The sequence below is a fragment of the Strix aluco genome, chromosome 12 (genome assembly GCF_031877795.1).
Source record: "Strix aluco isolate bStrAlu1 chromosome 12, bStrAlu1.hap1, whole genome shotgun sequence".
NCBI classification, from domain to species: Eukaryota; Metazoa; Chordata; class Aves; order Strigiformes; family Strigidae; genus Strix; species Strix aluco.
Genome location: NC_133942.1, coordinates 24,741,760 through 24,764,254, shown reverse-complemented (window position 1 = coordinate 24,764,254; position 22,495 = coordinate 24,741,760). Strand labels below are relative to the sequence as shown.

The 22,495-nt window shown below is 49.3% G+C and overlaps 2 protein-coding genes and 1 long non-coding RNA gene across 3 annotated transcripts in view; 2 read left to right on the top strand and 1 right to left on the bottom strand.

The window, feature by feature from the left end:
- The window catches only part of GNB5 (G protein subunit beta 5), a 31,046-nt gene extending 23,822 nt beyond the window's left edge, over positions 1–7,224 (top strand). Inside the window, exons 9-13 of the mRNA XM_074837021.1 lie at positions 570–661; positions 784–832; positions 3,489–3,585; positions 4,606–4,772; positions 5,100–7,224. Coding sequence (XP_074693122.1) covers positions 570–661; positions 784–832; positions 3,489–3,585; positions 4,606–4,772; positions 5,100–5,111 — 417 coding nt within the window. The 3' untranslated portion in view covers positions 5,112–7,224. The remainder of the gene's footprint in view (positions 1–569; positions 662–783; positions 833–3,488; positions 3,586–4,605; positions 4,773–5,099) is intronic.
- On the bottom strand, positions 7,102–11,977 carry LOC141928582 (uncharacterized). Its single transcript, XR_012624800.1, has 2 exons — positions 10,536–11,977; positions 7,102–8,078 (listed from the first exon to the last, which is right to left on the bottom strand). It is a non-coding gene; the product is annotated as an uncharacterized LOC141928582 (long non-coding RNA).
- Positions 9,866–13,148, top strand: BCL2L10 (BCL2 like 10). The gene is made up of 2 exons (XM_074837023.1): positions 9,866–10,352; positions 11,985–13,148. The coding sequence occupies exons 1-2, from the start codon at positions 9,951–9,953 to the stop codon at positions 12,114–12,116; spliced, it is 534 nt and encodes a 177-aa protein (XP_074693124.1). The 5' UTR covers positions 9,866–9,950; the 3' UTR covers positions 12,117–13,148.
- Positions 13,149–22,495: the final 9,347 nt, after the last annotated feature.

Here is a 22,495-nt window from a genome sequence, read left to right as displayed (position 1 = left end):
CACTGAGCATGTGGGAGCAGAGCCACGGCAGGGGTTAACTCTGGTAGGAGGCTGGGCAAGAGACCATCCGGATGCACTTATTTCATTTTCTGTTTCAGTATATGAAAAGAATTAGTTATAAAACTTTAAATGCTGGGTATTAATTTTTTATATTGGGCACGTTAAGTGGTAAGGGAATGAGTCAGTTCTGCAGCTCTGCGGCGTGGTGGGACTGCAGACGCAGGTACAGCAGCAGCACAAGTGGAACAGGGCTGTGCGTGCTGGTTGGGATGGGACTGCCTGAGCAAACACCCCAGGCCCGTCTGCACCCCTCTGTGCTGCACGGCAGCGCCGTGCCCGTGCTGGGCTGCGGCACCGCTGAGGCTCCAGCCTCCAGCTCCTCCTGCAACTGCACCAGGCTTGGGGGTACCACTGCAGCCAGTTCTGGGGCTGCTTTGCTGGTTAAATCCCCTCAGAGCTGTGATGTCCGGAGCCTTTGAATGTAGCTCAGCTTGATGATGTGTGTCAGGCACTTGAGGAGTGAATGTCACCATTTGCACAGCTGTGGTGAATTTTTTTTGTCTTATTAGGGATGTGACAAGAAAGCCATGGTTTGGGATATGCGGTCTGGTCAGTGCATCCAGTCATTTGAAACCCACGATTCAGATATCAACAGTGTCAGGTCAGTATGTTTCTGGGAGAGGACACAGTTGCAATGTTGAGCAATGCACTGGTTCTATTTTTGAAGTCTGACCTCATCCAAGTCATGTAATGTGTTCTGGTCTTTTTTTTACTCATGCACAGATATTACCCAAGTGGAGATGCTTTTGCCTCTGGTTCAGACGATGCCACGGTATGTTAATTCAGCAACCTAATTTAGGGAAGTTCTGTTGCTTCCTAAGTCAGATTTTCCTGAAAGACTAGGTCACATCCACAGAGGACCTTTAAGTGACTAAACTGGGCCTGTGACACCAAAGTTGCAGAAATAATTGTGCTATAATATAATACATATTAAATACTATATATAATGCTATAGGGAAAGCTAGTAACACTTTGTAGGTCACTTCTGCAAACTTTTCTACATTAGGTACTGTCCAGATATTAATTTCAGATTTTCTGTGTTTTGAAGTTTCATGATCAAAATTACTTGTCTTACTGGAAGAGATTTGGCTTCATGTAGTTGTTGGTCACAACATGGGAGGAACCAGATGAAACGTGTCAGAAGGAGCAGCACAGCACAAGGGCATGAAGGGAGCCTGCACACGAGCGCGTGTGTCCCGGCAAGCGGAGGGGCCGTGAGCTGAGCTGAGCATGAGCTGAGCTGAGCATGAGCTGAGCGTGGAGCTGGGCAGATGCTGTCAGCTGGCCTCTGCAGCTCTGTGCATCCTGCGCGCGCAGCCCCAGGGTGGCCTTGGCCAGGGCCATCTCCTCACTGTCAGCCTGACTCACTGCCAGCGCTTTTCACTGCAATGTGTCACCACCACATCCAGGTCATCCTAGATGATATAATAACTCTTACTGGATCTTATCTCTGAGCAAGCGGCTAGGAAGGCCACAGTATGCATTGACAGGTAATTCTGGTCAGCGCATCGTGTGAAAAATGCCACTTAACCTCTTGGTGCCTTTGGGCCCCTAAGTGATGCACACAGCTGGTTGATCTCACTGCAACTGGTGGATCCCCATGGGGGACCAGGCTCTGCCTGTACCACAGCCCTGCAGGACTGAGCTGGCAGTTAACTCAAGAGCCAGATGTTTGCTAGGCACCTGGCACCTTGTTTCTCCAATTTATTCAAACATCATACCAAATTGCATGAGGGTGAAGATTCTTTCTAAAGTACTTTGCCTTCAGAGCATGTTTTGAGTCTGCTCCAATACTAGCTAAACTCAATAGAAGCATTCCCTTTGTCTTCACTGGATGTGGAGACCTTCCAAGACTTCTGGAGAGAATGTACACTGCTTTTAGGTCTAAAAGCTGCAATTATAAATTAATACCTCTAGCTCTGTGGTGAGCCTAGTGGTTCTCTGCCCATTTGCCTGCAGTACTTTGAGCAGTTGAAATGCTGAGGGAGTGAGATGGAGAAATTGTCCATCATTAAATTCTAATGAGAGCACTCTCTTTTTATGCCCAGTACCACAGGCTCTGGGCTCCTGTGCTTATTAATTTACTTGATTTTTTTTTTTTTTTCTCTCTTAACTACTCCTGACACCCCCAACTTGAGCAGGAGAATGGGAAATTCCATTTCTGTACTTTTGATGGAGGTTTTGGCAGTTTCCATCCACTTCATTCTTTAAATGAAGAGGTTGGTGTTTTCAGCATTATGGACTGATATGCTGACTGGTATCCTTGACCTGATTTATATACTTAGGGATTTTGAGGAACAGATAATCCTGACTGTCTGGAGGGAAACCATAAAAGCATGCTCACATGGCAGTGCTGTCACCTGCGGTGACCCCGACTCCCTATCAGGACACTCTGATGGAAATATTCATCAGTGTGGAGCACTGGGAGACCTGGACTTCACATACCTGGCAGCTCCCCACCGCCCTGTGAGTGAAGCAGCCTCTTCTTTATGTGCAGGCTTGAATACCAGCCATTTTTCATTAGCGAATTCTTAATATTAGCAAACCCATCTGGCCAGTGTTTGCTTAAACTTAACTTATTGAGGAAGGGTTTTAGTTCAAAGAGTTTCAAAAGTGCATTTTGATTTCAGGGCTAACAGACTGCTTTTCTGCATGGCACCGAAGTCTGGGCTGTATACATTGTTTTCACGTTAAACAAGCCTAAGTATGCTGGCAAATGATACAGACAGGAAGTGCAGGTTGTAGAGGTGATTGGGGATTTTTCATGAGAAGTAAAAACCAAAGATCTGTATAAAAATATATTATTTCACTTGAATTATTTTCATGTGGGTTTTTTCAGACAGAGAGGCCTCATGGGAGGGCAGGGTCTGTTTGCTATCCTGTCTTACCCAGAGCGAGGACTACCATCTAGGCTTCCCTGTGCCAAGGGACTGTCTGAGCACTGTGCCACGTGGTCTGTTTTCTCAAAGATGACTAGAGATTTAATCCTCTGTTTCCCAGACTCCAGCTGTGGCTCAACTGTTGTCTTTAGAGGCTGTCTCTCTGTGCACCTCCTCAGCAGCAGGATGCCCTAATATGTAGGAAACCGCAGTGGGGAAGCAAGAGGGTGGGTGGGGAGACTTTCAGTGGGTAGCCATGGTCCAAAGCCCACCACTTTATAGCAGGACAGGCAGGAGGCTTAGAGAAGTGGTTTGGAAAAGCAAGTTCTTAACTCAGTTTATACAAAAGAGCCTTGTGTTGCTTAGATTCCTGTTAGACTCCAGAGGAGTCCCAGCTACAGCGGGCAGAAATAGCGGAAGGAAAGAAGCCGCTTCCCATGATGCCTGTTAGGCTGCAGTCCTTCCCGCTCACGTTTTTTCAATGAAATGCAGTAGCCATTGACTCCAGCCTTTACTGAGGCATGTGTGCTGGTTTTGTTTTAATCCTAGTGTCGTTTATATGACCTTCGTGCAGACAGAGAAGTAGCAATTTATTCCAAAGAGAGCATCATTTTTGGAGCATCCAGTGTGGACTTCTCTCTAAGCGGTGAGACCTGAACTTTGGAGGTTATCTTAGTGTTGGGATTTGAGGGGAACTGTAAAATTTTGAGACTTTAATTTGATAAAGCATTTGTTACTAAAAGTAATAATAAGTACCAAAAGAAACTTTTAATGCATGGAAGCCTTTTTTTTCCCTCTAAAAATAATTACTCTTTAAGTAACCTAGCTGGCTATTGCTTCATTGTAGCAATGAAAAGTATTTTCCTGGCCCTACTGAAGGCAGGAAATACTTTGCCATTAACTACAACTGGACTAGAATTTCACAATAATGATTAAAAACATTTCAAAGGAAACACGAAATATAACTAGACTATTAAGCGCACTTACATAGTTTTTAAAGGATAATAAACGATTAATGGACAGTAAAAGTATGTTAGAGGAGCATGAAAACAGAGACATTACCATTTTTCACTACAAATCTGGATACATGAGCTCGAGTCTTCTCTCCTGCCCCAACACAAATGCAGAGCTTCTTCAGTCACCCTGGGCGGGGATGAGAGGGTGAAGTGCCCTCTGCCTGGGACAGGCAAATGTCTCAAGCACCTCAGCTTGTCCTGCTGGGGACAATGAATCACCAAATTGTCTACTCATCATTCAACCATTTGTATTCAACTTCTTGCTTAAAGTTTGAGCAAAATATTACTACCCTGCATTAGCTGCTGAAGTGCTCTTCAGTCTGTCATGATTTGGAGTCATCCCCCGTCTCTAATGACTGAACAGTTTCTACATAATTTAACTCAATTTTAACTATATTTTTAACTAATAAAGTTTAATTGGTTCAGCATTTAGTATGGATAGCTCAGCAGTGGAGCAGGGGTGTCTAACAGGAGCACAGCCAACCTGGGGGAAGCAGTGGTCAGGGCTTGCTGTGTGCAGAGGGTGGCACAGGAAAGCTGGGTTGTGGCTCACTGCGTGATGAATGAATGTCCTCTAGAAGGCCCTTGTGGAAGTCAAGATGTGTTAGCTACTTAAGGCCTCACTTTGTAAAATCTCATTCTCTTTGTAGGTCGCCTGCTGTTTGCAGGCTATAATGATTACACCATAAATGTCTGGGATGTACTGAAAGGGTCCCGTGTATCCATTCTGTTCGGACATGAAAATCGTGTCAGCACCTTGCGGGTCTCTCCTGATGGAACAGCATTCTGCTCGGGCTCCTGGGACCACACTCTCCGAGTAAGTGCTGGGAGCACCTACTTTGGATGTTTCTTTGTTTGTTTGATTGTTTAAAAAAAAGGGACGGGGAGGAAGGGTTGTTACAGGAAAATTGGCTCTAGAGGGACTAACAAGGATATAAAAACACAGCGTAAAACATGATCAGAAAATTCAAATTAAAAAATTCCCACGAAGTGATAGCAGAACTGTTAAATTTTGAATGTATGGGTTAAATAATATAATTGCTGCTGATACTCTGTACCACTAATCTGACTCCCTTGCCAAATTTTAATTAAACGTTTGATAGAATAGTCAATGTCATAAATGATTGTTCAACTCTCTCTGCAGATCTGGGCTTAACCTGAGATCCTGTATGCAGAATCAAATGAAGACAAACCCCGGACTACAAAAACTGCATAAAAAAGCCACCCCTCAAAATCAAGTATTCGCTACACTACAAAAGCGTGACACTGAACCCACAGATTAACACAGCTAGGTAGAAAATGTAATCTGCTTGAACACATAGCAAACATCAACTTGTAGTAAAATGAGATGTTTTTAATTCTGTTTTGAAACTATCTTCTTTTATTAGAACTAGTTTAGATAATTATGAAGGGACTTTTCTCTGAAGTCACTTGTATCCTAGAATTGAGTAGTTCAGTGCACATTATGTATTTATTTGCATGAATTGCGTTCCTTTTTAAAGTAAAATTAAAAAAAAAAAAGAAAAAAGGAAAAAAGATTCCTGATTTTATCAGGATGTAGCATAAGAGTTCGGAAACATTCCGTAGTAGTGCATTGAATTCTGGTGTTGAAAAGCGGAAAGAAAAACAATTCTGATACTTTATGATGGCGTTATGGATGACTGAACCTTGTTAGTAAGTAGAGGAGCAAAGGACCTACTGTGAAGGTACCAGTTGTTGTCATAAAAGTGTATTTTTTGTACAAAAAAGGAATCCTTTCAATCCCTGTTTTTGCCTACTGTCTTTTTAGGTAGAAATAAGTATTTCATCTCTGTTACCTGAATATAAAGAATCTAAATATATACAAACTGATAAACTGCAAAGAGGAGGGGTATAAACATGATTTACATGATCATGAGGTAATACTTAACCAGTAGTTTCTTAGAAATTTTTAATTGTATCACTTGGTGAGTGAATTTTCTTTTACTTAAAGGAATACTACATGCTAAGCACTAAGAGATACTACAGCTAAGCACTGAGCACTGTTATATTGATGGTCAAATCTTTTCCAAGTCAGTCATAGTCATTCTGTGATCATGATTCTTATTTGTATTTTGAGCAGTTCATACCACTTTGGAGGGCAGTGTAGCTTAAATGTGTATTAAGGCAGTATATGCCCGTTTTAAGGTCCTTCTGCAGCATCAGAGCAGTGTAAGTTCATGCAAATGTGGGTCAAACCTTACAAGCCAAATTGTACAGTCCTCACTCTAACAGTAATCTCCCACTGGTGGAGATAGTTTTGTCGTAATTGGACTTGAGAATGAACAGTGAGTTGTTGAAAACCTGCTGTGAGCCACAGTCCTGCCAGCGTTTGGTGCCGTGCTCACCAGAGCCCATCTGATCGAGGAGCCACTGGGCTTCGGGGAGGCAGTACAGCAGTCACATCGCTGGCAGCACCCAGCCCTCTGTGTGAGCATGGTAACACAATACAAACTGGCAGGACTACCCCCATGTGGAGCTGATGCTGTAGAATTAAAATTTAATCAGATAAAGCTGAGATACAGTTTTATACAATTATAGAACTATTGGGACGTTATATCTGCATTTATACGTTGAAAACTGTAGAGACCAGCATGTGTTGCCTCTGCTCATACCGACAGGTACTGAGTCTAACCTGAGCAGAGGCACATAGGGAGCAAAGTGCAGGAGTAATTAATGCTGGCGTCTTGCACGGTCTGGCCTTTGAAATGCAAGCAGTGAGATACATCTCTGGAAAGATCAAAGATATGATTTATATTTAGATTGAAACGAGTCACAAGCTCACTGATCACTGGAGTTGGCTGTTCACATAAGTTTGATGATAATATCCTCATTCTGTTGGAAAGGGTGATTTTTTTTTTACAATTCTATAAAGATTGTATTAGAAAAAAAGTCTCCTCATTCACGAAAACATTAGGTTCCATGAATCCATAACCAATTAACCTAGGACACTGACATTTGTATCAGCCCTCAGTCCCTAATGAAATAGTTCAGCTGTTTTCACTTGGAAAAGTCAACTCTGATGCCTTGCAATGTTTGTGGCAAACTATCCCTGTAACAAACTGAATGCACTATGGAAATGTCATATAGAGCTCACTGTGCAATATTGAGTCAATACACTGTACATGTTTGATCAAAAGATTAATGTTTAGATAGTATTTATTGGTAAGATGTTTGTTTCAAACATACTACATTGTGTTGATACTTATGAATGGCCTAAATACAATAAATTGTATTTTACATACTGAGAACATGTATATAGTTGTTTTTCCCATCAGTTAGGTACTTGTAGCTGTTTTTTCTGTTTTTTTGGCATTTACTTTTTGCACCATAGAGTTTCTTAGATCATTTGTCCTGCACCAATCTAGGGCAAAATCCAGATCTACCAGAAAATTGCTTCTGGAATATCTTCTGGAAATACCCAAGGTGAGCCACAGCAGTTGAGAGCGAGCAGTCCTTGAAAATACCTGAAACTCCATCTGAGCTACTTCTTCATTCAGTAGCCCAGAGTTGAGGTTGGGTAATCCTGCTCAGAAGGATCACAGCTAACATGATGTTTTCTTTCCAGATCCTTATCACCATACTCAGGAATGCAGTGGAAAAATGCAGTGTGTGTGTTTTGTGGGAGCGCAGGATTCTCCTCGCATTGCAGTGGGATGCCACTGAAAGCTGGCCACCGAAATGCTGTTGAGGGCTCGAGCTGTCACTGTTTGGCTAAACCATATTTGCAGATCACCTTGAGATGCAGCAGTTCGGCTTTCTGCCTTGTCAGTAGAGGTGCTGGGGTCAGCTGTCCTCTCCACTTTAGTGTAGGTTTTGTGGTCAGCATGAAGGTGAGTGGTGGAAATGCTCAGTTTAGACACTGAAAAAAGCACCTCCTTAATTTAGGCACGTTGTTTCATTTCTTTTCCTCTGAGGGGCTGGGGAAAGTGCTGAGCCAGCTTGTTCTGAGTGACGTCAGTGCCCAAACAATCACCAGTTCCAGCGAGGATGAGGCTGACATCGCGTCTTTGCACTTCTGTTCTTGCAAGGAGAAATCCCACGGTTCTTGCGCTTCAGGGCCACTGCCTGTGGACTCTTAAGTTGGGCTGCATGGACTTGGCACCTGTGAAAATCACATTTTTGTTCTGAAGTAATGGTGAAAACCGTGAACCAGGATGGGCCTTAACTTCCCGTTAGATAAATGAAGATAGAGGAACAGGGCACTGAAGTATCCATTGTATTTCTGACTCACTAAAGGTTGGCCAGGGAGGCTTTGGAAAACCCAGTGTTTTGAGACACCCCCCACTTTGGTCTGTCAGGCTATTTGTGCCTCAAAAACATCTATTCCTTTCCAGACGGAGAGGTTTTAACCCACGTCTTGTCCTTTTCCCCTAGCCTTGGAGAACAGCTGTGCCGCTCTGGGTGCAGCAGTGGAGCAGCAGCATCACATCCCAGAGCCCCAGCACTGGCCCTACCTTCCTGACCCGCTCCTCAGCCAAGCCAGGAGTGAAGGAAAAGCGGGGCTGGAAAGGCGACGCAAGCGGGCTGTGACCAGGTTAAGCATATGGAGAGCAAGGGAGCTATAGCTCGGGCACAATCACTGTCAGACGGCTCCGTCCTGTTAAACAAAAATGCTATATAAACAGGAAGGGTGGAAAAGGATATTGCTAGAGAAAGAGCAGCCTCTCCCTCTTGCTCTCCTGCTGTGAGAAATGCAATAGGAAATTCCTGCTTGAGGATTAACAATCGTAAGGAAAACTCTAGTTTAAAAAGGATATGTGTAAAGCACTGGTGAAAAGTAAAGATATCATTCCAGCTACTGCTCTAGCACATAAACACAGACTAGATTTCTCTGCTTAAAAACAAAACAAAAGCCAAATATGGGGATGTAAAACTAAGAGAGTTTGCCTTAGGAATGACTAAGAGATCAGGCCAACTCTTGATAGTGATCTAAGAAATTGCAATAGGATTTATTCCAACCATCTATTTTTAGATTTTCTAACAGGGGTGTAAAATGGAGACAAGAGTGCTGTAACTCAAGATAGGTGGGGTGCAGCTCAGCAGTCCCGTGCTGGCACGTGGGGCACCTTGAGCCCATTGTGTGATGAGAGGTGAGAATCATAGACTGGTTTGGGTTGGAAGGGACCTTAAAGATCATCTAGTTCCACCTCCCCTGCCATGGGCAGGGACACCTTCCACTAGCCCAGGTTGCCCAAAGCCCCGTCCAACCTGGCCTTGAGCCCTGCCAGCGAGGGGGCAGCCACAGCCACACTTTGCACCGGGCCACCATCGGAGCCTCAGCGGGAGTGCGCAGGCGGCGCAGGGTGGGTGTTCCTGCCATAAACCCTGAGGTGGTACCGGGGGTTCTGACGGTCTGTTAAGCAGCTGCTGGTGGTCACGGGCTGCAGGGCAGGGCTGGGCCGCAGGGCAGGCCTCTGGCTGAGCGGGCTCGGTGGTGCCGTGCCAATGGCATCACTTGGCCGGTGTTGTTCTCAGCCATTTTATTTTACAGCAGCAGTAGCGAAGGACCCACCACAAAGCTCCTAATCCTACATCTCGCGCACGTGCCCATCAAAAAGCAAACGCCGCTGCATCTGGTAAATACAGAGCGCACGCACCCTCCCGCCCTAGAGACCCTCAAGCTCCTTCGGTGCAGAGAACGCCAGGTTCGGGCCACTCCTGTGGACAAAAGCCCCGTATGAGGCCGGACGGACCCGCCAACGCAGCGCCTGGCCCGGGGACCCCCCGGCTTTGTGCAGTAGGTGCCCCCCCCCGGCAGCACCCCCGCGCCGGCCCGGGGCCGACCCCCCCCCCGCCCCGCGCCGGGCCCCGCCCCGGAGGAGGGGAGCGGAGCGCTCCCCGGCGCCCCGGGGCGGGCTGGGCCGGGCCGGGCCGGGCCGGGCGGAGGGGCCGCCCCGCCTCTTAGTCGGCGGCAGCTGCTGCGGCTGCGGCTGCTGTTGCTGCTGCTGCGGGGCCGGCGCCGGGGGCCGCCGCCATGCCGGGCTCGCTGAAGGAGGAGACGGCGCTGCTGCTGGAGGACTACTTCCAGCACCGCGGCGGCGGCGCCGCGCTGCCCCCCAGCCCCACGGCGGCCACGCTGCGGCGGGCGGCGGCCGAGCTGGAGCGGCGGGAGCGGCCCTTCTTCCGCTCCTGCGCGCCGCTGGCGCGGGCCGAGCCGCGGGAGGCGGCGGCGCTGCTGGAGCGGGTGGCGGCGCAGCTGGAGGCCGACGGCGGCCTCAACTGGGGCCGGCTGCTGGCGCTGGTGGTGTTCGCCGGCACGCTGGCCGCCGCGCTGGCCGAGCGGGGCTGCGGCGACGGGCCGCGCTGCCTGGCCGCCGCGCTGGCCGCCTACCTGGCCGAGGAGCGGGGCGAGTGGCTGGAGGCGCACGGCGGATGGGTGAGCGGGGACCGGGGCGGGAGGCGGGGGGGCGGCCCCGGGAAGACCGGCGGCGCGGAGCCGGGAGCCCGGCCCGGGGTGGGTACCGGGAGGCCCGTCTGGCGGAGCCGGGCAGCCCCCCGGCGCCGTGCTGCAGCTTTGGCCCTGGGGGGTATTGCCGGGGAAACGTGCCGGGGTACCTACCGGGGATGGCGTGCGCGGCACCGGCGGGGAGGTGTCCGCGGGGAAGGGCTGCAGAGCGTCTGCGGGGTCTGGCTAATTCAGAGCGACATGCAGCGGGCACCCGCTGCGGTATTTACGGTGCCGGCGGGTGTCCTGCGTTGCGGCTTAGGCCAGTTCTCTGAAGGTGCCAGTGGCCAGCTTTGTCAGGCTGCAGCCTCCTAAAAATACTGGAATGATGCAGCTGGCTCGTGGGGACAAGGTTTCCTGTCGCCTCCGGTCCGCAGCCTTCGGATTTTGGAGGGCAGGCTGGCACAGGTCTTCTCCCGAGCGTAAACACAAAACACCGGTGTGCCTGTCTGTAAATAACGCCTGTGTGCGAAGCCACCCGTCCGCTAGACCTGCTGCTCTGGTTCCTGCTTGTCCTGGAACTGGTCGGGTCGGGGGCTGGGGAAGGTGTGGGCAGTCGCCTTCATGTACGTTGAGATCTAAAGCGGTGGCTGCTCTGACTTTCAGACGCATGTTTTTAAGGCATCCGTGCAGCTCCGCTTGCGTTTCTGAACAAAATGTCAGCTATCCCACAGAACTGCACATTCCCTATTTTCAGTCCTAGTGGAATATTTGATGCCAGTACAAATAAGCACTAAAAATAGAAATTGGGGGAAGCAGTCACTGGTTTCGTTGACTTTTCCAGAGACCAAAATGAACTTAGTTTTCCAGTGGTCGCTGGTCGGTCTGACTGCTCGGAACAGCGTGGCGGTTGGCTGCGATGTACACCATCACTTGGCAAAATCACATTGCCTGTTCGCACAAATTAAAGTGTAAAGAACAAAGTTCCGGAAGAAATTAAGAGTATAACTTGTTTACATAGACATCTGCGGAGCAGAGTTCAAACATGACCATCTGGAGTTGTATTGCTGCCACTTCTGATTATCACAAATAACGATCTGGGAGAGCAGCTGCCAGCTTTCCTCTGTCGCAGGTCAGCTCCGAGCAGTGTCCGTTTGGCCCTTCCAGGAGAGTGTGTGACCAGCCCTGCGTCCACCGAGATGGGACCGGCTTCGGGCTCCTGTCTTTCAAGTGGAAATTTCCATATCCTGTGTTTCAGATCCTTTCTGAAACTTGAATGAGGGGGAACAATGCTGGCAGCTCCCGTCAGAAACTTGCCTAAAAGGGCAAAAATAACGTATTGACATGCTGAGCATATTGATAGGAAGTTTGCCATTGTCTTTTGAGCAAAGTGTACAAACACTTGTAGCTGGTGCTTTCAGACACCTTGTGCGAAGGCTCTCCCAGAGCGAAGGCTCTCCCAAAGCCTTTCTGTGTGCCCAATGCAGCAGGCTTAGACTTTCCCGATTAGAATAGAGGCTTCCACAGCTGACAAACGCTGTGCTGGAAGTGTGAACCAAACTATGTCCGAAGACAGTTAGCTGTAAGCCAACCAACTCAATGTCCTTTCTCTTGCTTTTCTAGGATGGCTTCTGTCGCTTCTTCGGCGGACACGGCTCCCAGACGGCTGACCAGAGCAGTACCATAAGCAATGCCATCATGGCCGCAGCGGGCTTTGGGATAGCAGGATTGGCTTTTCTCTTGGTGGTGCGGTAGGCTGATGAACGGATCTTGCCACGGGAAAGTACTCTCAAAACTGACAATTTACCAGATTTCAATCTATTTTCTATAGAACAGACTCTCTAAGAAGAAGTTTATATTTTTAAACTGGCTCGGAAAAGCGTCTCACCAAATCCTTGGCTATAAACTGCTTCACTCGCTACCCAGTAACAGCACAAACAAATGTGTACTAAACTACCATTTGTGCATGTTCAAAATCTGTCATCTCCAAACATCCTCTGGACTTTCTTTTTGAAGGTGTAACCTAAACCTTAGCATGGTTCATGTACTGTAACTTCTGAGTGCTCGATGTTATGCTAGGAAAACGTTATGGTGGACTTGCTACTAAACCCTGTGTTTGAGACGTCTTATTTACATGGAGGCAAGTCTTTGAACCTGCCTTCCATTAATACTGTAAATTGGGCGAACGTTGACTGTGATTTAACGTGGTTTATGGCTTCAAATGCAGTGCACAGCACTTGTTACTGAAAGGCAACTCATTGGTTGATTTAGAGCAATTAGCGCCTGTGATGCGAGAGGCATTAGGGCTTAATATAACATAAGGCTGATTTCATTACACTACAAGAAGATAAGTATTGATACAGGACAGTAATGGCTGCAGTACTGATTTGTACTGAAAGGAATTTAAATATTAAACCTTAATTGGTATATTGAAATCCAGTGGAGGCTGGAATTTCTCTGGATTTCCTTGACAAAACGAGAATTTCCATATATCTTAATATATTTTTGAAGTATTTATCACTGTATAATACTTGTAGCCATGACATCTTTATTTTTGTTTAAAACTTAATGCTGGTTCTTGTCACTCTAGTGCGTATCAAGCGTTGTCTTGTTTGAGTAATATTTCACTCTATTTTCAACATGCTGTGTATTTCTTTCAATGGTTGTACAAATTGCCTTATGTTTCTGGTACTTTTTAATAACGTTCCTGGGTTACTCATAGCGTGTACAATTTTACTATGGTGACTTCAACGGTGAATAAATGTTAAGTATTTTTATTTTAAAAAACTTAACTTTCTGCTTATTTGATTGGATGGGTGATGGTACTCGGACAGTGAGTGTTTCGGTGGTTACCATCAGTCTGCTTTCTTCTTGCTGGTGCTTTGACCTGCAATGAAGAGCTGTGCAGCACCAGAGCAGTGTGATACCAGTCTTCGTTGCAGAGGAGTTCTGCAGCCAGAGCTAGGGCTAAGACAACCTAAGGGGAAAATCCAGTCCAAAAGGCCCATCTACACCACTGTGTCTGGAAATAACCCGGTGGTTTTGTAGGCCAAAACTTTCCAAAGTTTACTAACATAGCTGGGTACAGACAGACTCCTCTGAGAGCTGCTTCTGCTTGTAGAGAGCAACAGAGCTCGTGTTTCTTCTCTGCCAAGACTTGCTGCTGCCTCCGTTTCACACATGCATGGTTTTTACTGAAACTGGAGTTTCTGATAGGAGTTATGATGACGACTGAGCAATAGGTGACAGCAGTTCAACCTTTGCGGATTAGTAATACTGAGCAGCTGTAATTTTTGAGGGTGTTGGTCTTAACTCTTAAAAAGCGGTCTCATGCTCCTGTCTCCAAGTCAGATGTTGCTGTGGCACTTGTGGCTCTGATGCCTGTTAAATGGTGCGAGCCTGTTGTTGGGCCTCCTGCCCTGGCTGCCCGTCGGCCCACGGCTCTGCCCTTCAAGAGGGAAGACACCCGGTGGGCATCAGACTTCCTCTTGGGAGAGATCAGCCCAACAAGTCGGGTCGGCATTGCTGTGGCCGGCAGTGGCCACCTGACTTCTCCTTCTGCTGGCCACTGGGCCCCGGGGGAGGTGTGCAGGGGGGCTGCGGCCCTGCACCGGACAGAGCGGCGTTGTGCCGACTGGCCACAGATGCAGGGAGAAGGACAAAAAGGGACATTCAGGGATGGTAAGTCCCGTGGAGGCGGGAAGGAGCTGGCGGTCCTCCCCCTCACACCGCCCGCTCTGAACAAACGTCTGCTTGTTCTCTGACTTCCAGTTCTCTAAACTCCAGCTTGACTCCTCTCAGCAAAAGGATTAAGTGCGGGACCGTCGTGCTCAGTTCCTCTCTCAAGTTCCCACAGGGACGGCGCCTGCTTCTGCGGCAGCTGGATGCTCTTGAGTGTCTGCCTCCAGTCTTCCTGGGCGGCCAGGAGGCTGCGGTGCCTGAAACTTTGGCTACGGTGGGAGCGAGCTGGCTGATGCTGGGAAGTGAAGGTAGTTTCCAAAATGTGGGGTGCTTAGGGGGATGTGTGCTGCAACGCATGTCAAATAACAGGGCAAGAAATGCTCAAAACAGAGGTCAAATGTTGCATGGAAATGTCTCTCCGATACCAAGCAGAACAAAGATAAAATAGCAGTATCTTGATTTCCAGTGTAACCTGATCTGCCAGGCCCCACAGAGTAATAGCAGAGAGGATATTATGCTGGTTTTTACAGTGTGCTCTGGAAAAGAGAAGAAAACTGACTGGAAATGTCCTTGAATAAAGTTACATCAGCCTTTGGCATAAACCTGACCCTTTACAAGGTGCAGCTTGGAGAGTGCTGGCCACTGTTCTTGGCCTGGGAGAAGCTGGGGGTTGTTTTCCTAAGAGCTACAAGAACACGGGGTAATTCAGGAAAGCTGTAAGGCTGAATCAGGAGACCGCAGTGCAACTCAGTAGCGTACCAGCAATGCTGCCTGTAGCTTCCTGATGCCTGAAGCCAGGCTGCTTTAGACTCTGCTGGAAGCCTGCACTGGAGGCTGCTTTGCTCGGCCACCCTGGGAGTGTGGGCACAGCCCGGGGTGCTGGAGCCCGGCACAGGGGGGTAACCTGCCTGTTCCAGCTGGAGCTGTGCTCCCCAAGCCACTCGCTGCTGCCATGGAGGCCATGGTGATGTAGGATTGAAGAACAGGGCTTAAATCACTGAAGCCCCTTTGATTTTGGGGCAGTTTAGACTAACTTACATTTGTATGACTCTTCTGATCTTTTTATTTTTTTTTTTCCCGTTTCAGCCTGACAGTTTGTCTCAATGAAGTCCTGTATTTCAATTGAAAACTCCTGCTCATCCTCTTTTCTGCCTCAGAAAAGGGAAGCAAGACACCGCTGTTCCTTTCTTTAAATGCAGAAGGAGAGTGGGTGGTGTTGAAGTACGAGACTGCGTCTAATCCTCATGACAGCTTTCAGACCTTCAGCGTCGGTGTACTTCCCGGGCAGGTGGCAGATGCAACAGGCCTCGTCCTAGCTAACAATTAGCGTGCAGTAATTGCTGTAGGTTCTGTTGGGGCCCCAATGTGCCTACGCCTGCAGAAGCCATCAATTGTGGATCGCTTGAAGGCACCCGAGTGCTGGGCAGGGTCTTGTGTTTGAGGGGAGAGAAGTGAAGGTGCTGGCTGAGCTGCGTCCGTCGCCTGGCTGCTCGTACCAGTTCTGGGTCTTTCCTGTTCGGCTGTGTACGGGGAGCTTTGCAGGGCTGAGTGGCAGAGACGGTGGTGTTCCCAGCTTGCAGTGGTGTTCACAATGGTCTTACTGGAGCTGTTAGCGTTATCTGCTGGCACTGCACCTGCTCCCTACGCAGTTCCCTTCTGAAGGGACATCCATTGTAACCACGGGCGAGGGCTGCAGTGCCGTTGCAGGAGCCCAGCTGCCTTCTCATTAAAGGAAAAAGCAATCTATTCATCAGGCTTCTTAAGAGCGTTGAACTGGCCAGTGGGTTTCTGTTTTGACTCGGAAAAAACGAGACACTGTTAGAGCTCAGAAAATGTGAGTTGCAGAATGGTGTTATATGGCAGTTTGTGAGCTGTTTTGCTGTGGTATGCAAAAAATCTGGTCTGGCATGTCTCGCTGAAGGAATTGGTGCTGGTGGTGCGTCCTTTTTGTGTCCATGCATGCTGCCGTCGCGAGGGGGTGCAGCGTGGGTCTGACCTGCAGGGTGGTACCCAAGCCCAGGTAGGATGGGAGAGCCCCGTTACAAATGGCTTACTAATTGGGCATTCATTGGAAGGAAAAAAGATCAAGTGTGTGCTATTTATTCACATAATTTCACTTCTTGTGTTCATTCAGTCTGGATAATGAAAACAAAACTTCTGGGTTTCACTTCTGTTTCTCTGGCTGCTTTCTGTACCAGACTCGAGCTGGGTCATCCTTGCAATGACAAAATGCGGTGTGGGGAGAGCTGGCGCAGCTGGGAAATTACTTGCTTTCAGGTTTAAAAAGAGTCAGTGTGATTCCTTCATAAATACTGCTGTTACTGGCAGCACTTAAAAATGTTACCTTAAAACTTTTAACAATTATCCTGTCACAAACTGAAGTTCTTAAACGAGAACTGAGTTAAAAATAAAATCCTGATTAACTTGAAGTCAAATGTAGGAAGTCTAAAAATCAACTCTGTGCTGAACTAACAAGATCATTTAGTTGGATTTTTTCTCTGCCTGGGCTTGGTCTATTTGTTTTATTCAAATGAGATGAGGAAGAGAGGACCTGGCTTTTCTTCTCAAAGCGGTCTCCTTTCAAACAGGCCATTTGTTTCTGCCCAGCCTGTGATAAGTTTCTAGTACTACAGCCTGTAACTGATATTTGCCAATTGGCAATCTCGTGGTTTCTGAATGTTCACCCATTTTGTGTCAGAGCTGACGTGCCTTACACATTTCTGTTAAGAATTAAACCTATTAAAATGGCTGGTTTAATTCAGTAGGGGACCACACCAGCAATTGAAATCCATGATGTCCTGTAGTAAGAGACACCATGGTGCAGGGAATTAGAAAAGCCTGTCTGCAGAGAGCCACTGTTGGTACAGCAGAAAGTTTGTGCTCTCTGGATTTAATCCCTTTAATGATTCTGACCTGTGACAACAGTTCACTCAAGGGAGTTCCTGTGTTTGACCCAACCTGCTCTTTTGTTTGTCTCTGCACAGTTCAGCACATGGTGAGTAACAGCAGGAACCCCACACCCTGCTTACAGCTTTTAGATACTTTTTCTTTTAAAAAAATGTGGCTTACACGCAGCAAGGTCTGTGGGGAATGATGGCTGGGTTCAGTCTAACCGCAGGGAAGTCGTCTGTGCTGCATTGCACCTCAGGGAGGACCACGCATAGTATCTGGAGCTCTGCTACAGGCTGCCTGCTCTGCAGCCTGACACCAAAGCCAGGAGCTCTTGCTGGCGCTTTTAATTTGCAATGCATAATAGTAAAAGTGCAAAAGGGCTTGGCTTCATCAAAGTTCTAGAGAGAAAGCACTGTCTGTAGTGTGCTGAGCTAATAGACTGGTTGGTTTCTTCCTTGTAGCTGTTAGTGTCTTTAGAAGAATCTCAGACCGTTGTAATTAATTTCTAAGTGTTAATCGTGAAGCTTCATGATGAGCTCGTTGGAAACTCCTAAAATACAGGCAGAGCCATGTGACTCCAGTAAGGAGTCAGTGCAGGGCAGGCAGTGTTACCTCTTGTTAACAGAGCAGCAAAAGCTCGCTCCTGCACATAGGCTGGACCCTCCTGCTCCTCTGGCTGGACACGGCTGCTTTGTGCCCTTGCCAGCCTGGGGCTTTCCCACCTCTCAGGTGGGAGATGCGCTCCCAGAGGTCCCAGCAGCCTGCCCGCTGGAAGCGTGGCCGTGCTGGGATGCACCCAGTGTTGTCCTGCCCCTGACAGCAAGGCCACGCCGCCTCTTGGTGCCAAGCACAAGGCTATGAAGGAGTGGTCATGTTGGCGCTATACTGGGTGGGTGGTGGTTAGATGACTTTCTAATGATTATAATGTGAATAAGAGCAAATTCCACCAGCTGGGTGTAAAGTAATCTTGTAAAATGGTAACGACAAGACCAGCGGCAGCTGAGAGCTGACGGTGCTTGACACGCAGGGCAAATGCTTGTTTCCTGATACCCAGCACATTGCACGGTGGGTGCCTTGGTACAGACAAGGGCTTTAAATGTTGAACCTAATTATACTGGGAGCCTGCAAGTGATGTGGTTCCTTGAGCATTTCATACCTCAGCTGGATGGTGGCATTTTCAAGCAGAACATGGGACATGGCCCAGCAGGTGCCAACTCTGCCAAAGAGGGCTGATTCCTGCCCGGGCTGTGCTGGATTCTGTCTCCTCGTGGAGTCCCGTACAGGGCAGCACCGCTGGGCAGGGACCATGCCCTCTTCAGCATGGGGCTGTCACCCAGCCACTGCCTGCTGTGGGTGACACCCAGCCCTGCAGAGTCAGCCAGTCAGCAAGTGGTTTCCGACCCAAAACTCCACAGAAACCCCTGAGCTTTCCAGAGCGTGAGAAGTCTGTAAAACATGTGCAGGGGTTGAATTTTTTTCTTTTTTTTTTCTTTTTTTCCCTTATCCTTACATGCCCTGAAGAGCATATACCTGCAACAGCCCTGCTGGCAGTCCCTGTGTGAGCACCCCTCCTGTGCGAGGCTGCTGCTCAGCACAAGTCACACTCACAGCTGTAGCATGAACCCAGCATCCTTAAAAGTCCTTACTGCCAGTCATGTTGCCAACTCTCTGCCATACTGGCATTACCCTTCCCCTGGTCTAGAAAAAACCCCCTAATTTGTCATAAACTCTTTTGAAAAGGGCACAAAATGACAAAAAAACTAGCCTGAATATTTAAAAAGAAAAAAAAAATGCTCTGCGGTCTTGTGCATTGTCCTTGGTGATGTGCAGAGCACACCACCACCTGCCACTCTGAAGCCCTTCTGGTGTCCCTGGTCACTTTTTCCAAGTGAAGATCAGCTCCATGGGAGGAAAAGGTTAAACGTGGGAGTGAGAAGGGCAAAAGATTATGTGAAACAGAAATCCCAGTGGTGTTTGTTCTGCCATCTGCTCTACACTCGATCCAGGGCTGTGGGTGGTTTCCCATCGTGCTCCCGCTCCCTTCGCTGCCACACGGCCGGCAGACGGCTTTGAACTCCCCGAGCTGGCACTGCAGAGCCGGGCAAGATTTGCATCTCCTTTCTCCCAGAGGAGCTGCCCCTTGGCAGGGCGAAGCCGGGCCCCATGGCCTGGCTGGCGGCAGCTGGCAGTGCCCGTGGCCACACGGGAGCTGCCGCGGAGAGCCCGCTCCAGCAGCGATCCAGCAGAGCAGGGACTTGGACACCTCTGCGGTGTCCGGGTGCCAGGGTCAGCCCATCCTGTGCTGTGTCTGTAGGGAGAGCCTGGGCAGGACAGCCTCTGCTTCCCTGGGAGTGCCCAGCGTTGCCATCTCCGTGGCAATGCACCAGCGGTGCAAGATGCTCCCCGGCGAGCGGGGCTGCCCGTGCCCACCAGCCAGCCGCTGCCACCGACCCTGCGAGCCAGCAGCGGGGCAGGCCGAGCCCCACGTGGCTCTGCACCAGCACACCATCCTGCCAGCATGCGTGCCAAGGTGTGGGAGGACAGAGGTGTCACTTGTCCCTGCTTCAGGGCCTGCCAGCAAAAGAAAGGTGAAATCATCTTGCCTCTTACCCCCAGAGCCCCTTCCCTCAACCCCCACTTTTCTGCTTTGCTCCTGGTCCCCCTGCACACCCCTCTGCACCGCACCCCTCCTCCGCCCCCCTGCCCACCCTCCCCTCCTCTGCTTTCACTTGGGAATGTGACCTTGCTCACTAGATTATTTACAGACAAAATATTGCTGCAAGTCTGTGGAAGGGTTTTCTGTTGTGTTTTTTAAAAGTGACTGAATTCCACAAAAAATGAATTATTTCAAGGGGTGTGTGGGGCCTGGTGGGAACACTGTGCTGTGTTTGGGAACAGGCTGCCTGAAGCCGTCTCCCCCGGCCAGCACAGGGGTGCAAGAGGCTCTTCATTTCCTCAGCTATATGGAACAATCTGTCTCTGGTTTTCTTAGAGAAACCCACCCTCTCCTCGGGGAAGGCTGCCAGGACAGGCCACCAGCATTAAAGGGGCCCTGGCATGCACATAACCTGGTCCTGGGCTCCTTCCCGAGACATGCCTGAGCCAGGGCGTAGTGCTGGCTATGGGGAAGAGCAGAAGTGGGGGCCACATTCCATGGCTCCCCCTCCCACACCCCTGGAGCCAGGGCTCTCCACTTCCCCTTGCTTGGGAGCGCCTGGGTCTCCTGCTGCGCTTGCAACACAGGCTGGGTTTGCTGAGGACCTCAGACAGAGCTGTCACATCCGATCGGAAGCAGTGGTGCGCTGATTTCTCCTTTTTTGTTTTTACTGGCAGGACCAACAGCTGCCCTTTTCCCTGCTGCTGACAATTCTTCTGTCTCGCTTAACTTCTGGAAGCGTCGCGGTGGTTCCCCGCTGTGCAGAGACCTTATGCCTTTGACCTTGCACTGCTGTGGTACCCTTTGCATGGCTGATGGAGGCCACAAAGCTGTTCATTGAGCACGATGATGTGAGTTGTTAGGTTTGAGCAGCGTTGGTTGTTTTGGACGAGGCTGATGTGGGGTCCCTGACCGGCACTGGTTTTCTTACAGGGTCAATATAAGCCTTTAGGTTCCTGCAGGCAAGTAGTTGTCCCAAATAAGGCTGTGTGCTCCGCTTTTATTTAGGAATAAGCACAGCAACTGTCAGCAGAGCTAAACTTGATCACAGACAGTGCCCTTTTTGCTGTGGGAAGAGTGCTTACACCAAAATACCTCAGTCTTTGGCTTGATCTCTCCACAGACTGAGCTGCTGATGGGCTGGGGGAGGTGTGTTCTGCTGCCCGCTGAAACTGGGGCTGCTGCTGGGAAATCTCTTGGCAAATGTGGCCGCAGGGGATGACCATGAAGGAGGCACCTGCAAAGCCATTCCCTGCCTGCTGTGGGGTTAGCACCAGCCCTCTGGAGTAACTCCAGCCTTCCCAGCTTGCGGTGCTGATGGTCTAGGCCCTCGCAGAAGTGTTGGGTGCAGGATGCACACCAGGCAGCGAGAGGATGCTGAGAGAATGGGGATGGTGTGTGTCTAGGAACCTTGATCAACCAAAGAGGTTCAGCTGGTGGTGGTGGTTTGGAGGCCCAACTTGCAGTAGTTTTGTCTGGAACCGCTCTGGTCCGTGTGCTAGTTTGGGTGCTACTGAGCTATGGAGCACGCTTTGCAAGTCAAAAATGAGCACACTGGCTATAAATAAGGGCAAACATCAATGGATTTTGTTGAATGAAATTCTGAAGTTTCCCTTGTTGAGAAGCCATGGGGATGAAGGCTGGGATGGGGAAGACAAATGGAAAAAGGTTTATTATTTTAGTCAAATCCTTTGACTTGACTACAGCCAGCATGTTCAGCGGCAGGGTGGAAACGTACCAGGTGAGAGACAAACATACCTGCTGAGATCAAGCGCAGCAGCAGCAGGTAGAGCTAAAGGGTATCATGAGGCCATGTCTGTAGGGGCTGCTCTTTATCAACACACCTGCTGACCTCTTTGTGAAAGCAGCCCCTTGCCACCTGTGCCTGTGGTAGCTGGGAATTTTTCTGAAGGAGTTGTAGTTATCAGGCCTCTGACCGTGCCCTGCTGGCACTGAAATAGGAACAGTGCTTGGGCAGAGGGGAGAAGTTAGAGCTGCTGGGGATGCCCACTGCTCTGCTGCTGGGTGTGTGGTGAGACCTTGCAGGAAACCCTCTGCGGTTCTGCCCCACCGAAGCTGCCCAGGCTCCCCAAAAAGAATAGCGGGCATGCTTGGGTCTGCCAAATCTTCCCCACTCCCCGGGTCAGAAGGCAAACTCCTGCCCTGTTCTACGGCTGTCAGCAGGGGCAATTACCAGATTTGATGACTACCTGCAAATCAAGGGTCAAACTGCCACCAGCTTGCAGGGGCAGGAGGGCTGTGAGTGCTGGGCACACTCAAACACGCACTGAAGGTGGCTGGGCACTGACTGGGAGGTAAGGGGTAGCAGGGGAAGAGCTTTTGTTCCAGGTGCTCTTTGCCAGGGATTGCATGGTGTTTGCTGGACGCTGAAGCACCCTTGGGAAGGCAGTAAGGGAAAGCTCGGCTCACTGTGTCTGCTGCAGTGCACAGTTCTCACCTTCCAAATCCCCACCATAGCTGGGGATAGTGAAAACCCCATCTCATTCCCCTAATCTTCTAAAAGGGTGCCTTTTTATCCACAGGATGCCCTGGTTATCCTTTCTTTGCAGCTGGGGGCAGCTGAGGAGTGCAGCTGGTCTCTGCTCACGCTGCCGGTAAGAGCAGGACCCAGCACGCCTCACTCTGGATCCGCTCTGCATACATCTATGTACACATAATGCTGCTCCTCACTAACGGGGTCTCTGGCACATTGCTTCCAGCCAAGTATTAGTGCCTCGGCATGCTTGAAGAACCAAGTGTGATTCAGGGGTGCAGAGCAGCCCTGGCGGGTGCCCGGGAAAGGGGTCTTGTGGGGCTGCTGGCGACCTGCTCTCCATCGTGTCAGACCAGTGGTGTTGGGGTAACCCTGGGGCTTTGACGGGTGCTCATGCCCACTTAGAATATG

Coding starts and splice junctions, on each gene's coding strand:
- BCL2L10 (XM_074837023.1), top strand. CDS start 9,951: ATGCCGGGCTCGCTGAAGGAGGAGACGGCGCTGCTGCTGGAGGACTAC. Junction 10,353..11,984: donor TGGAGGCGCACGGCGGATGG/GTGAGCGGGGAC, acceptor TTGCTTTTCTAG/GATGGCTTCTGTCGCTTCTT.